General features: G+C 41.7%; 1 protein-coding gene and 1 long non-coding RNA gene across 2 annotated transcripts; both read right to left on the bottom strand.

Moving 5' to 3' along the window:
• Nucleotides 1–3,909: 3,909 nt before the first annotated feature.
• LOC130212251 (C-type isolectin Sp-CL4-like) lies at nucleotides 3,910–5,739 on the bottom strand. Its single transcript, XM_056443447.1, has 5 exons — nucleotides 5,577–5,739; nucleotides 5,373–5,497; nucleotides 5,112–5,243; nucleotides 4,921–5,029; nucleotides 3,910–4,097 (listed from the first exon to the last, which is right to left on the bottom strand). Exons 1-5 carry the CDS (start codon nucleotides 5,659–5,661, stop codon nucleotides 4,030–4,032), a joined length of 519 nt encoding a protein of 172 aa, XP_056299422.1. The 5' UTR covers nucleotides 5,662–5,739; the 3' UTR covers nucleotides 3,910–4,029.
• A 7,775-nt stretch (nucleotides 5,740–13,514) lies between these two features.
• LOC130212269 (uncharacterized) lies at nucleotides 13,515–16,148 on the bottom strand. The gene is made up of 3 exons (XR_008835268.1): nucleotides 15,997–16,148; nucleotides 13,703–13,834; nucleotides 13,515–13,617 (listed from the first exon to the last, which is right to left on the bottom strand). It is a non-coding gene; the product is annotated as an uncharacterized LOC130212269 (long non-coding RNA).
• Nucleotides 16,149–16,345: the final 197 nt, after the last annotated feature.

The raw sequence follows: 16,345 nt of genomic DNA, 5'->3' as shown, positions 1-16,345 counted from the left end.
TCAAAAACCAATGTATTTTAAACAGGGGCTAAAGAAAATATTTTTATATTATTTTATTATTTAATATATAAGATTAAAGTAGTATATATATGTATTTACATATATATATATATGTATTTATATATGTATTTGTATATATATATATATATATATGTGTGTGTGTGTTTACTGACATACATGCGCAGTGGCCTTAGTTACCTCAGCAGATGCCCAAACCACTATATTAAGTTTTCTCAACTTAACATTTTAAGTGGATTCCACTCTTTATTAATGAAATTGACATTTTGAGTTAGTTCAACTTTTTTCAAAGGCATTTGTTGACTCAACTTTAAAAAATGTGTTCGGACAACAAATTTGAAGTTGGGCTTTTTAGAGTGCAGGGGAACGAGATTTTTTACATTTTGCAAAAGGGTTTAGACGCCAGTGTAGTGTCCACAGGATCGGATGGTGAGCAGGGTCAGTGAGTGAGCTCCAGAGGTCCAATGGGGTCACATGGCATGCAGATTTACCCAGGTTTGAGTGCTTCAAAGCAGTCTGGAAGTTATTTTCCAGCCAGAGTTAATTAATCTACCCAATGTTCCTGGTACCTAGGCCTTTATGGCGGGCATGACATTCAGATTTTGGGGGTTTCTCCAGGAAGGGGGTTACTTTCCTGGGCATGTACCCTATATTCGGGCCATCTATCCTGGGTACACATCAGGACATTTGCCTGAACTAGTCGGCCCAGTACTTGTCATTGGAAATGGCAATTTTGAATCGTGATATATCTCACAGAACTCAGATTTTGCACAGACACTCTGAACGATGAGGACATGGGGTTTTGAAGGTCATTTATTCCTAAACATGTAAGAGCTCAGCTTTCTTTTCCAGGGTGTAGCTTCTACCAAATGGGTCCCGACTATGTAGGCGAGTCATCTCTAACACTTAAGATCCCCGTTTGGGTTTTAAAAAATGAAAATCACCAAAACTTCATTCCTTTAAACGTTCACAACTCCTCAGGAAAAGGTCTAAACTGCTTGAAACTAAATGCCAACATTGCCCGGATGCCATGAATGAGATCCTATAAGCGCCAATCTGCAGACCCTTTAGAAAACAATCTTGTGTTAGCAGGATGCTAGCTAATTAAAACCAACAGATCCCTGAATAAAGTCCTCTGGTGTCCAGCCATATCCAGTATTCATTTAAACATGTTTTTATTGCACCCAGCAATAACCCACTTGAGTCGAGAAATTACTCTAAAAGACCCTTTCCCCAGAAAATGGCATTACACCAAATGGAAAAAAGTCGCCCAAATGCCACAAACCAGTCCTTTAATTCTGATTAATTACTTTAAATCCACTTAGAGACGTGGGTCCTTTTCACATTTCAAGAGGGCATCTGAATATGAATACTCTAAAGTTTGGGACCAATCCCTGAAAGTTAAGGGCCCCAAAAACAAGTCCAATGGGTACAATTGGTCATAAACTCCCTTATATTTTAGTGCAAAAAAGGCCATAATATCTCAAATGTTGGTCCCAGACACTCCAGATTCTGCTCAAACACTGGAAGGAGCACAAATTCCCTCCAAATCCTTCAGAATAGAAAATTGGCACAGTGCCAAACTCACCCTAATGTCAGAAATTGTCCCCAATGTCTCAGTATAAATCTTTCAAACCAGTCTTTTAATTCTGAGTACTTACTTTAGATCAATTTAAAGACTTTTCTAAAACAAAGAAGGGCATCTAAACATGAATACTCTATAGTTTGGGAACACTCCCTGCAAGTTAAGGGCCCCCAAAACTGGCACAAAGGGTTTGATTGGGCTTCAGTTCCCTTATATTTTCATATTTTTTGAAAAGTGCAAAAATGGCCATAATCTCCTAAATATTAATCCTAATTCCAAATTGAGGGCAGACAATCATGACATGGCCTACAATGAGGACATTTGGTGAAATCCTCTCCAAAACACCCACATGAGTTAATTGGCCGTCTCAAATTCAGGACTTAGAAAACTTGAGACCCTGTGGAGGTTGTGGGCTGATTTTAGTTTTTTCCCCAGTTTGTAGCCACTTCCAAATGAGGCTAAACCATATGAGCTAGCCGTGCCTAGCACTTAGCATCCCTGCCGGGTAGGGGTTTAAAAACCCAGATTTCACTCCTTTAAAGGTTCACAACTCCTAAGGAAATGGTCCAAGCTGCTTGAAAATCAAACACCAGATTGCTCTGGATGCCCCAAATTTGACACTAGAATCTTAAGTCTGCAGACCCTCTGGAAATCTAACTCCAGTTTAAAGCATGCTAGCTAATTAAAACCAACATATCCTTGAGAGTTCTATGGTGTCCCCATATATCCAGTGATGTGTTAATAAGTCATTTAAACGTGTTTGTATTGCATCCAGCAATATCCACTTGAGTCGAGAAATAAATCTGAATTACCTTTTCAAAATGGTCCCGTTTCCCTTAGAACTATAAACGGACATTTCATTGGCATGAGTTTGGGCCAGACATGTAGGCACAATGTTCTAGACCCGGTAACAAAAGTTCTCATTGTCCTTGGCCCGCTGAAAAAAGTTCTCCTCAGTGACATTTTTTCAAACATAGCTGTCTGAAACAGTCTGGAAATTGCAGGAAATATTAAATCTGAGGTGCTGAACCCCTAAAGAGCCATGTCTCCAAAGCCAGAACTATTTTCTGTTAGCAGCATGCTAGCTAGCTAAAACCAACTAATCCTTGAAAAGAGTCCTCTGGTGTCCACCACGTTTGATTTTCACAAACTTCCAGGATTTCCAGATTATTCAAGGACATCCCATGTTTTTCAAGGACTCTCCATGTTGCCTATTGAAACATATGCCTGGTTGCAACATGTCACCCTTCTGGCATAATTTCCAGCCTTCTGGCATCGTTATTATGTTTTCTAGAAAGAGATTCCATGTTTATCCCATGTTTTCCATGTTTTCCCATTGAAAAGTAGGCCTAAAGGAACAAATCCTCCCTAATAGCAATCTCGGCTTCATAAATGACTCTAGAGCTCCAGCTAGTGTATTTCCCACTTACTCACATGTTGTCTTACAAAATGGAAAAAAGTCTCCCCAATGACACGTCGGAGCCTGTCCGGAAAAACATTGTCATTGTGTGAACTTTTTGTCGTGTCCCAATACAACCCGATAGAAAATGTGTGTCACGAGCCGACGTTCCCTTAACTTTCCTATGAAGACTTAATTTGCAAGATGAAGGGTTTTTCGGCCACCCAGACAAAATGGCAACGCGACTGTATTCTTGCTTGACCTCCGCCAGGGCCCCAGAAGTGTGGTTGATTACTCTGTGGAATTTAGAACACCGGAGTGGATTCCAGATGGAAAGAAGAGGTATTGTCGACCCAAAAGAAAGAGCTTGCCAGTAGCATTTGGGGTTCTGGCGAGCTAACCCTGTTCCCCGAACCAGTCACTCCCACCTAGGTTGCTGATCCAAATCACTCTTTGTCACAAACAACTTTTCTTGCCCCTCCTTGCCTTGTTCGACTCTTGATCTAAGGATAGTTTCCTAGACAGAATTGTGGCCCTCCAGGCTGGTTTTCCCTTAGAACGGTTACAGTTCTCCCTCGCAGCTACTGCCATAGATGGCAAGTCGTTTGCTCAAGTTACCCATCGTTCCACCCCTTTGGCCCTTGTCCTGTCAAGTAACCTTGGTGAGATTATTCAGCTCAAGATAATTTCTTCCCCTAACTCCCTGCTAGTCCTGGGCCATACCTGGTTAAAGTTGCACAACCCAAGCATCGACTGGTCGGCAGCGAGAATCCTTAGCTGGAGCTCTTTTGTCTCTCTAGAGGTCTGTGTAGAGGCAATCCCTTCAATCAGGGTAGAGTTCACACAGCATGGTGTCACCATGAAATATCTTGTAGAACAGAAAATAACTCGTATTGCTCAACATTAACACATTTAACAAGACCCTGGACGTTTATTGCAGTAAAGTTAAGAAGCTTGTTTTTTGCAGGTTATCATGAAACAGACTGGTCCACCAGCAGCAGCTCAGCTGTTGATGTCTACACTGATTTTACATCGTCTTGATGCACATGAAATTATTCTTCTCTGCACAGTTGGCATCATTCCAGAGTCCCCAGTCTGGAAAGACAAGACATCACATTCAGGGCATCAGGAGCTTCAGAGTCAAACTTCCTTTCATGGTTCATCAAACACATTGTCAGCATTCAAACTGAATCATCTTGTTGGTCCACACATTGAGTCACATGTCCTGCTTAGAGCAGACGGATAAAGGACCTCATGCGGGATACTTTATGTCTTAAAGTGATCGTTTCAACTTCACTTTTAAACTTAAACCATGTTTTGAGATGTGCATACCCATACTAGAACAAGTGTATGTCCTCAACCACAAAGGCTATTTAAATAATAACGGTGTTAGAATAAAGGTAAGACTTGTGAAGTGTGTTCAGATGGGTATATAGCAGTAGATATATAACTGGTTAATAGTTATTGAGGAGAATACACAGAAAACAGGACAATCCATATTTCTCAACAATCGCTGCTAAAAAATGTTTCATGCTGGATGCAGTATTTGTAATATGTTGCTGATGCTTTGTCCGAGAAGAAGTTTAAAGATAACGTGTTTGATTGTAGCATTTTGCTAAAGGGCCCAAGAGCTTTAAACGTGGTGCATGTTCCATATTTGTTAGACATATTCATATTTGGTAATGTTTGTCTTCGGTGGTTAAGTTGTGTTTGGAGGATGTACACATAGCATACATATTCCTGTCGCCCAGGCTCTGTTTAATATGTTGTACATCATCATTGTATTGGTTCATGATTATTGGCATGTGTGGAGAGGCGTGTCTCCCCTTAGAATGGGACTCAACAGGAGGTCACCTGTTCATGAGGAGGTGCACTTTCATGATACGTGATCATTAGGCGAATCAATCTTTTTCCTTACCTTTGTAGTTCATCTCAACACAGTTCTCTTGTCCACCAGCGTTGTCTGGCTGACCAGGGTACCAGTTACTATTCTTGAACTCAGATCCATCAGTGTATGTGAACCCCTCCTGAAGAACACAAAGGTGATCATCAGTGATGACATGTGGCACATTCTCTCATCCATCTGCTCACAATGAGACGTTTGCTTACCCCGGATCTTATGACTCCAATCCAAAATAATTCAGGTTCAGGGTTGTCATGTAAAGTGACACAAGTGGCGCGCATCATCTGTGTTGGACTATGGAATGTCACTATTGCACCGCCGGTGGTGTTGCAGTATTCCTGAAATCAACAGAAATGGGAGTGTGAGTCATCACCACCACGTTATCGTCACATACAACAGATGAGGATAGATGTATTTGAATTATTATCTTTGTCCAATATGTCTCAGAAAATGTGTTTTTGCTTCACCTCTGCGTCATCGAAGGATTTTGGAGTTTGGAAGTATTTAACACAGCGTGTGGCATCAATGTGGGTCCATCCGTCACCACAAGAAACACGACTGAAATCATCACATACTGACTGTAGTTCTATATCTGTGGCAAGAAAAGAGTGTTCCTCAGCAAGTACATTGGTTTGAGTGTAATGAGGTGTTGGTGATGGTGAGCTACTTACTGTGAGACTGGGCTGAGACGGCGTTCAGGATGCCCACCGACAGCAGGACAGCAGTTACCACAGTCACATGCATGACTCTCTCCATCCTAGAGGGGAGAATGTAATGATGAGCCTCACAGACTTCAGTGAAGAGAAGAAGCTCACCACAGATGTGTTCTGGTTCCTCGGTGCTCCTCGCTCTGATTGTCAGGTCGCTCCTTCTCTCTCTTTTAAACTCACCCCTGTGCCCTGTGGACATGGCAATGCTCTGTCAATATCCCAAAGGGATCATATGATTTATGATGAGAGCAAACACAGCATGAAAGAAAGCCCTTGCAACTGGGAGACAGTCTTGTTGAAGGTGTGGGGAACACTCAGTTCAGGTGACTTGGGGTTTGTTTCATCCCGCGGTCTGATCTGACCGTCACTAGGTTTACTGGACGGTGGAATTAAATATGTTAAAGCGTTTCTTTGGACTCGAACTTCTTCTGCAAACTTTCAGTTACAGCCTCCATTCAACTATCAGAATATTCAGCTCACTCAGGACATTCCTGCCGTCATTCGGCTTGTTTCTAATTTGTATTATTTTCACAATATTAAGCATTTTAAAAGGATTGTATAACTACTTAACTTAATAGAGATAATCTTGAATTCCTCTTAAACCTACTTTCAGCTTGGAAAGGAATATTTCAAAGTTCATTTCGGAATTTGAGTCAGCTGAATATTATTTGCCAACCTCACCCTTCAACTTTACACATCCGGTGTTTGTTAAACCAAACTATCTTTGGCAGTTCTCATTGATGATAACTGCCTCCTGGCTCTAACATTTTTTACATATGTAAATTCATAATTCAGATGTTCCTCTAACATTTGAACAGCTTCGAGGCCTGAGGCGATGACAAACACCTGAACTGAGTTTAAATGTCATCATCTCACAGAGCGAGAGAGAGAAAAAAGAGATATACAGAGATTATATTTTCTTTCTTTATTAATATTTGTATTTACAAAATTGGAATTTGCTCATGTGCTAATGCGTTGAGATCACAGATAATTTTTTCCAACTCCACCCTTTAAAACTTTGCACATCCAGTGTTTGTTAAACCATACTATATTTGACAGTTCTCGTTGATGTTAACTGCCTCCTGGCTCTTAATGTTCTTACATTTTAGATTAATTCATTATTCAGATGTTCCTCTAACATTTGAACTGCTTCGAGGCCTGAGGCGATGACAAACACCTGACCTGAGCTTGAATTTCATCATCTCACACAGAAAAAGAGAGAGAGAAAATGTATTTCATTATAATAATTTCTATTAAGATATTTTTTCCAATTTCTACAAATGAAGTGCTAATTCATTTATATCAAAGTTTACTTTAAAAATAAATAAATGTAATACTCCATTTTTCTGATAAACCGTGCAAACACTAACTCCTTTTCATCAACAGAACAAACCAAATCATTAAAACATCAACTTTGTTTAAAAGTGTCAGCACCCTTTGGGCAATAGTATCAGGAAACACTCCATACACTGTCATTGTTATGCAGATGATACTCGATTATATCTTTCAATCAAACCAGACTCAGAATCAGCTTGATTGGCCATGAATGTCTGCACAGATATGGAATTTAACTCCCGTACACTTTTATGGAATTTACAACTAACCGGATACATATAAAAAGACATTAAATACATTAGAGTAATATATGTACAATATAAAACAGTGATAATGAATTGGGGATGTATTGAAGAGACCAACCAGCTTGCTAAACTTTAAGCATGTCTTACAGACATAAAAACATGGATGACCTGCAACTTACTGATGTTAAACTGACAAAACTGAAGTTATTTTACTCGGCCCTGAACACCTGGCATTGCCCTGGCATCCAACACCACTGTAAAGAATCGTGGACTGCATTTTTTCATCTACGTAACATTTAAAAAATCAGGCACATTTTGTCTCAAAAAGATGCAGAAAAGCTGTTTCATGCATTTATTACTTTTAGACTGGATTACTGGAACTCCTTATGATCAGGCTGCTCTATAAGTCTCTTAGGTCAACTCCTTATTATCAGGCTGCTCTATAACTCTTAGGTCAACTCCTTATTATCAGGCTGCTCTATATGTCTCTTAAGTCAACTCCTTATTATCAGGCTGCTCTAATAAGTCTCTTAAGTCAACTCCTTATTATCAGGCTGCTCTATAAGTCTCTTAAGTCAACTCCTTATTATCAGGCTGCTCTATAAGTCTCTTAAGTCAACTCCTTATTATCAGGCTGCTCTAATAAGTCTCTTAGGTCAACTCCTTATTATCAGCTGCTCTATAAGTCTCTTAAGTCAACTCCTTATTATCAGGCTGCTCTATAAGTCTCTTAAATCAACTCCTTATTATCAGGCTGCTCTAATAAGTCTCTTAAGTCAACTCCGTATTATCAGGCTGCTCTAATAAGTCTCTTAAGTCAACTCCTTATTATCAGGCTGCTCTATAAGTCTCTTAAGTCAACTCCTTATTATCAGGCTGCTCTAATAAGTCTCTTATGTCAACTCCTTATTATCAGGCTGCTCTATAAGTCTCTTAGGTCAACTCCTTATTATCAGGCTGCTCTAATAAGTCTCTTAAGTCAACTCCTTATTATCAGGCTGCTCTATAAGTCTCTTAAATCAACTCCTTATAATCAGGCTGCTCTAATAAGTCTCTTAGGTCAACTCCTTATGATCAGGCTGCTCTATAAGTCTCTAAAGTCAACTCCTTATGATCAGGCTGCTCTAATAAGTCTCTTAAGTCAACTCCTTATTATCAGGCTGCTCTAATAAGTCTCTTAAGTCAACTCCTTATGATCAGGCTGCTCTAATAAGTCTCTTAAGTCAACTCCTTATTATCAGGCTGCTCTATACATCTCTTAAGTCAACTCCTTATGATCAGGCTACTCTAATAAGTCTCTTAAGTCAACTCCTTATTATCAGGCTGCTCTATAAGTCTCTTAGGTCAACTCCTTATTATCAGGCTGCTCTATATGTCGCTTAAGTCAACTCCTTATTATCAGGCTGCTCTATAAGTCTCTTAAGTCAACTCCTTATTATCAGGCTGCTCTAATAAGTCTCTTAGGTCAACTCCTTATTATCAGCTGCTCTATAAGTCTCTTAAATCAACTCCTTATTATCAGGCTGCTCTATAAGTCTCTTAAGTCAACTCCTTATTATCAGGCTGCTCTATAAGTCTCTTAAGTCAACTCCTTATTATCAGGCTGCTCTATAAGTCTCTTAAGTCAACTCCTTATTATCAGGCTGCTCTAATAAGTCTCTTAAGTCAACTCCGTATTATCAGGCTGCTCTAATAAGTCTCTTAAGTCAACTCCTTATTATCAGGCTGCTCTAATAAGTCTCTTAAGTCAACTCCTTGTTATCAGGCTGCTCTATATGTCTCTTAGGTCAACTCCTTATTATCAGGCTGCTCTATAAGTCTCTTAGGTCAACTCCTTATTATCAGGCTGCTCAATAAGTCTCTAAGTCAACTCCTTATTATCAGGCTGCTCTATAAGTCTCTTAAGTCAACTCCGTATTATCAGGCTGCTCTATAAGTCTTAAGTCAACTCCTTATTATTAGGCTGCTCTAATAAGTCTCTTAAGTCAGCATGGGTGTGATTTGAACATTAGGGGGTGCTCTGATACGTTGTCAAATTTGTGTGGTTTGGGATTTTTTTTGCTGGAATTTGTCATTTTTTGCGGTTAGGTTTAGGGTTATTTATTTTTATTATTAGACTATTTTCTACACAATTTCTAAACCAAGCCTAGTCAAACCACTAAAGGCTCACATGCAACTGAGAGATATACTTGTGTTTAAAGTGTGTTTGGGTCAATATTTCAGCTGAAACTCACATCAGCTGAGTTGGGAATTTAATTTCATCCCCTTAATGCTATTTTTTAGCCACATTTTCGTATAAGCCTGGTGCAGCAGCTGTTGATCAGAAACCCCCTTGTGGCAGCTGTCTCCAATTTGGCCTCGGCTGCTGGTGATTGGCAATCAGTCAGAAGCCGAGGCCACCCTCATAAAAGCTCTCAGTTGAGAGTGGAGAGGGGAGGGAGCAGACGCGTTGTCGTGCGGTCTGCTGTGCGGCAGTGGCGGGCCCGGGGCCCCGGGGCCTTCAGTGAGGTCCTACACAGTCCCACCCGAATTAATCCACCTCTTATTACTATCATTATGATGCCATGGCTCTAGACCAGGGCTGCTCAATACGTCGATCGCGGCGTAGTATTGGTAGATCGCATGACATTAAAAAAAATTGGCCCGCCCCCGTCATTTTCTCTATCGCACGTCTTTGTTCATTTATTAAACTAAACAGCCGTCTGATGTTGATCGTATCTCCACAACAGCATGTCATTTCTCTCGGCTCTCCGTCTCGCGCTCTGCAGAATGCGCGCATCATGACGGAGAAAAAGAAGAAGAAAAAAGTCACTTGCACTCGTTTGTTCACTAAACAGGGCATTGTCGCACCCAAAGCAGATTTCAAGTATATGCTCGACCAAATCGACATCTTCTCCTCCTTCCGCCATTGTGGGTTGAAAAAACAGCTTTGTAGTCCGCGAATTAATTCCTTTATCAAATTCAGTTTCCTAGTTCTGAGGTTCTGCATCTACCTGCCCATAGGACCCGCCTCTCAATATTGGTAATCCAATGAAAAGATGTGCAGCACTCCGCCTGCTAGCTGGCTCCTGTGCCGGTTCCGGGGCCTTCTAGAAGGCCTAGAGGAGCCAACTCTAAAGCTGATTGGTTGACACAACATCGTCATTCCCATTCACTTGAAGCTACCAGCGCCCGCAATGTTGATTCTGAAGGCCTAAGGGCAGATTTTAGCCCCCTGGCAACACACGATGGCTGAATATGATTGGATAAAATATCTAACATAAAGACCAGCCCTCCAAATCTCAACCTGGGGCTGGCAGCAGCACAACCAAGAGGAACGCTATGAAATTAAGAGAATAACTCTTACTCTGGGAAATAATTGAATACATATTTGTGGGAAAATATATGTAGAAAAAAATATATATTCTGATGATGTTTAGGCCAGCAGAGAAGGCCTTGCTGGCCCTGACGGCCCGCCACTGGTGTGCGGTGTGTGTTGGTAAAATAAAGTATGCTATCCAACGGAGCCTTGGTCTTGTCGGCTGATCCTTGGAGCTTTTGGGGGAAACCTACGGTTAACGGCGCGAGAGTTGTTACACCCCTGAAGCCACTGTGTAAGTCAAGCTGTAGTTTAAATTAACTTAGCTGTTTCAACACCAGTGTTTAAACTACCTGGAGTCATTTGGTCTTAATCATCTGGATCAGCAGACTTTGTCTAACAGTAGCCAATGTTACTTTACCATAACCTTATGTAACTTGCATTGGTGTAAATGCTCACTCCAGTGGGATAACTTTAATAATTTGTGTGTGTTGCTTTATAGTCCGGCTGTAAGTCAGACATTGTTGTGGCCTTTATGACGCATATTGAATCGGTTCTCGGTTATATCAGTCTCTAATATGACCAATGTGTCGGTTTGTCTGTTACTTTTATGGTTGATTTGTTAACAGGTGCTTCTCTTTATTTATTTGAGCAGAAGATGCAAGTAGAACTACAATATAATATATAAACTATACCTGTGGATGCAACACTTTGAGCGAATAATTCTGCCTTTCAAAGCAAATGAGCTAAAAAAGAACCCTTAGATGTGAAATACTACTGTACTCTATGTTTTCCATCAATTAAGCAACAGCCTTGGTATCTTGCTGGCCCAGAGCTTTTTGAAGAAATACAATGTTCTGAAAAAGAAGTTGAGATATTAACTCATCAGTCATCACGTTATCTCCAACACCAGGCACGTGCACAGACATTTTGGGGGGCAGGTGCTCAAACCCAAAAAAAGGGCACCCAATGCCAAAAAAAAATTCTGACAGAGTTGAAGCATTAGCAGCAATACACTGATGATGCAATACATCCTCGACCTGCGTTTCCTCTGGCAGCATCAGACCGCTAGCTTACATTTTATTATATACATGAATTATTAGACAGCAACAACAGTACAAGCCTTCTGATTGGCTAATGGGCGTCATGCCAGCCACATATTGCCCTCCTCGCTGGTCTGATACGGATCAGTATTGCCCTCTTACGTCATTTTCAAAATGAGCGATATTGATAGACATCAACAGCCAAGAGCAGTGGTCCTCAAACTAAGGCCCGTGGACCGGATACGGCCGCCTCCACATTTGGCCCGGCCCTCTGAACAAGAGAGGCCGTATGATTTTTTTTTCAGTCTGGCCACGAAAATCCTAGACGAGCCCCTGTTGAATAGAACAGAATAAGAATTCTCTCTCTCTCTTTCTCTCTCTCTTTTCTCTCTCTTCTCTCTTTCTTTCTCTCTCCTCTCTCTTCTCTCTCTCCCTCTCCCTCTCTCTCTTTTCTCTCTCTCCTCTCTTTTCTCTTTCTTTCTCTCTCTTCTCTCTCTTTTCTCTTGAATTCTCTCTTCTCTTCTCTCTCTCTCCCTCTCTCTTCTCTCCCTCTCTCTATTCTTGAAACATAACTAACGTCAGTAAACAGCTGGACGAGGCTTTGAAATCACAGAGTTTTTGTTTGTTTATTTTTTTAGGAAACATCGGACCAGTTGTGACGTCATGTTTTCAGCAGCGTAATGTTGTGGTTGATTTATCACAAAAGAACGTCAGGGGACAAACACCGTCATGACCTGTGTGTCTGGTGCTGCGGGTCAGAGGAGAAGGAGGTGCAGCCGTTCGGTGGCGCGAGGAGACCTGCGCGGAGGAGGAAGTGGAGGAGGAGGAGGGAGGAGCGCGGCGGGGGGGGAGAGGTGGGGGGGGGGGCTCGTGAGCGCCGCGAAGCGGGTCTAGGCGAAATTCTCACAAGAACTCAAATAAATGCCCCGTCGGATATTAAAACACATTGTGGGGACTTGATGACAGAGAGAGTAACTTTTATTCTTAAATACGGATGAATAAAAAAAATGTGTCTCCAGCAAAAAGGGCACTTTACTCATCCAGGGCAAAGGGGAGGAGCTTGAGCACCACTAGGGCTCTACCTGTGCACGTGCCTGCCCAACACCATATTCACACGTAATCATGCACATATGTGTGTCTTTGAGCAATGTGCTGAAAGTCTTAATAAGATGGTGCCTTTCCTTTTCTTCCACATTTGGCAGAAGTTGTGGCAAACCGCGACTTCTGCCCGGCGCTAAAGAATAACTCGTATTGCTGAACATGAACAAATGAAACAACACCCTTAAACTTGAATGCTGAAGCGTTTATTGCAGTAAAGTTAAGAGGCTTGTGTTTTGCAGGTTATCATGAAAGAGACTGGTCCACCGACAGCAAATGTGAAAGCAAACAGCAGCAGTGGATGATTACATCGTCTGGACACACATGAAATTATGCTTATGTGCACAGTTGGCACCATTCAAGTATCCCCATTCTGGAAAGAAATGACAGGAAACATCAGATTCAGCGGCATCAGGAGCTTCAGTGTCAAACATCCTTTCTGTGGATCAAACACCCAGTACCTATAATAGAACAAGTGTATATTCTCAACCATAATGGCTCTTGGAATAATAGTTATTGAAGAAAGTCCTTCCAGGACTATTCATATTTCTCAACAATCGCGGGTAAAAAAAATGTTGGGTTGAATTAAGTATTAGTGATATAGGTTATATATTTTGTAAGACATATTCATATTGGTTAGATTAGGCTTTGATAGTTAACTTGTATTTGGAGCATGTACACATGACATAAATATTATCGTAGACATTTAATATGTTGTACATCATCATAACATTGGGTTTTGATTCTTGACATATACTTGTGTAGAGAGGCGTGTCTCCCCTTAGAATGGGACTCAACAGGAGGTCACCTGTTCATGAGTAGGTGCACTTTCCTGATACGTGATCATTAGGCTCATCAATCTCCTTTTCTTTACCTTTGTGGTTCATTGTAATGCAGTTCTTTTGTTCACCAGCATTGCGTGACTGATCAGGGTACCATTCAGCATGCTCAACCTCTGATCCATCAGTGTTTATGAACCCCTCCTGAGGAACAGAAAGGCGCTCATCAGTGATGACATGTGACACGTTCTCCATGCTGTCTGCTCACAATGAGACGTTTGCTGCTTACCCCGGATCTTTTGACTCCAATCCAAAAAGATGCAAGTTTATGGTTGTCATGATAGCTGATACAAACGGCTTCTATCATCTCATCTTTATCTTGGAATGCCACCAGTTCACTGCCTGTGCTGTTACAGTATTCCTGAAATCAACAAATGGGAGTGGGTCTTCACCACCACGTTCTCATCACATACAACAGATGAGCTTGTGAAGCACACAGTCATGATGGAGTGGCTGTATCCCTTCTCAATATGAAAAGGAGGACATGGGTCATAGGTGGAAGAAGGATTGCCCAAAAGGTTGTTGATGGCTGCATAATCTGCAAGAAGGCAAAGGCAAGGAAATGTCAACAAGATATGAGTGACTTGCTGCCTGAACAAACAGAACCTGCCGCACCATTGACCTCTTTGGACCGTACCAAGTCAGAGATGACGTGAAGAAGAGAGTGAAATTAAAAGTCCGGGGCGTGGTCTTCTGCTGCATGGCCAGTAGAGCCATCCACACAGAGTTAGTGAGCACACTATTGACAGAAGGGTTCCTGATGGCCTACCAAAGGTTCACATTGATCAGGGGGCATCCAAGGAAGATCTGGTCAGATCCAGGTTCAAAGTTCATTGGAGCAAAATCAGTCTTGGATGAACTTTACTGATTTCTAGATAGCTTGAACAAAGAGGCCTTGCAGGAGACCACGCCAAAAATGGGATGTGGAGAATCCAACCAGCCAACTCCACACAGAAATGGTGCTGCAGAAGCTGCTGTACGCATCAAGAAGAGAGCACTCCAGATGCTTTGGAAGGACTCGGAGCAACAACTCTGCCCATAGCAGCCAACCTGACACATGAGCGCCCGATTGATGCCAGAGGACAGAGCCGGGAAGACTGCATCCAATATATCACACCCAACAGGCTCCTTCTTGGACGGGCATCTTAAAGCGGGGATGTCCACACTTTTGACTTTTCTAGCGACCCCTACAAAATACTCAGAGTAATGCTTTCAGAGATGACAACTTTCTGGAAGCATTGGAGCCAACTTGCTGGTCCCAACTTATGTGTGAGAAGCAAGAAAGAAAAGTTAGTTGGGGACGTTGTCTGGCTAAGTGACCAAAATGCGCTGAGGGGACAAGTCATGTTTTTCAGAGTCATCAGTACGAATCCAGACAGTAAAGGCATCATGAGGGACGTCAACATCAGGATCTTCCCATTTAGCAATGTTGCTGTGACGAGATCCACAAGGGAAGCAAGAGCAAGTCATCCGCCTTGAGCGAGCAGAACAGGAAGGTCAAGGCTACCATCCTTCAGAGACGTCAGGCGGTTGTTTGTCCTCCTATTTGCTGAAGAGCATCTCCAGATGATTAGGAGATCTAAACGGGGATTACAAAATGTGCCTTTAAAGTTGCTGATCTACCCAGTGGTTCCATGGGAAGATCAAGTGGGAGGTGTCAGATCAAACATGATTTTGATTATATATTTAAAAAAAGATATAAATAAAAATATTTGTCAATTAATAAAGCAAATTAGAACATGGAGAAATAATCGAAAATTAACTCATAAACAAATCAATTGGTAAGATACTTAGTACTAACTATTCAAAATGTGAAATGGGGTGGAGCTAAAAAGCCACCAGAAGTAACAGCCGGGCGCTTTTTAAACTAGATTGGAAAAAATGCAAAATAAATATCAACCAGTCCAGAGAGGCAGCCGGTAAGAGCGGCTCCACTTGTTCTGTTGGACTACGTCACCACTGTTGGCCCGACGGGTCACGGGCCACAGCCCGCTCACTGTGAAGACAGGGAAGGGTTTGTTGTTGGTGTGAGAATTATCTGGTTTATTTGTGGTTGATTCTGCGTTGACTTTTTTAGTATTTGCTAATATCATGGTGGAGGCATAGCTGGGATAACTGGGATGAAATATATATATTATAAATAGACGGAATGCACTGTTTTTTCTGTTTAAAGGTCCCCCCCCCCCCCCCCCTCTACTTATTTCTGATGGATCAATTCCTCTCAAGTTGGGAAATTCTAACGTCTAAAAAACGTAAACTTGACGGATGTATTAGAATTATTATATTTGTCCAATGTGTGCGAAAATGTGTTTGCTTAACCTGTGCGTCATCGAAGGATTTTGGAGTTTGGAAGTATTTAACACAGAGTTTGGCATTAATGCGGTTCCATCCGTCACCACAGGAAACCACTCCGACACTTTTACATGTTAACTTAGTTTCTTCCGCTGTGGGAAGAAAAGAGTGTTCCTCAGCAAGTACATTGGTTTGAGTGTAATGAGGTGTTGGTGATGGTGAGCTACTTACTGTGAGACTGGGCTGAGACGGCGTTCAGGATGCCCACCGCCAGCAGGACAGCAGTTACCACAGTCACATGCATGACTCTCTCCATCCTAGAGGGGAGAATGTAATGATGAGCCTCACAGACTTCAGTGAAGAGAAAAAGCTCACCACAGATGTGTTCTGGTTCCTCGGTGCTCCTCGCTCTGATTGTCAGGTCGCTCCTTCTCTCTCTTTTAAACTCACCCCTGTGCCCTGTGGACATGGCAATGCTCTGTCAATATCCCAAAGGGATCATATGATTTATGATGAGAGCAAACACAGCATTAAAGAAAGCCCTTGCAACTGGGAGACAGTCTTGTTGAAGGTGTGGGGA

This window comes from Pseudoliparis swirei, chromosome 21 (genome assembly GCF_029220125.1).
Source record: "Pseudoliparis swirei isolate HS2019 ecotype Mariana Trench chromosome 21, NWPU_hadal_v1, whole genome shotgun sequence".
Lineage (NCBI taxonomy): Eukaryota > Metazoa > Chordata > Actinopteri > Perciformes > Liparidae > Pseudoliparis > Pseudoliparis swirei.
The sequence above is the reverse complement of the archived record's forward strand: the minus strand, read 5'-3'. Positions and strand labels throughout refer to the sequence as shown.

Bases quoted from the DNA above. Each gene is read 5' to 3' on its own strand.
- LOC130212251 (XM_056443447.1), bottom strand. From the start codon at position 5,661: ATGGAGAGAGTCATGCATGTGACTGTGGTAACTGCTGTCCTGCTGTCG. The intron at 5,498-5,576 runs GTAAGTAGCTCA...TTCTTGCCACAG, and splicing joins CGTCTCAGCCCAGTCTCACA to ATATAGAACTACAGTCAGTA. The intron at 5,244-5,372 runs GTGAAGCAAAAA...TGTTGATTTCAG, and splicing joins AATCCTTCGATGACGCAGAG to GAATACTGCAACACCACCGG.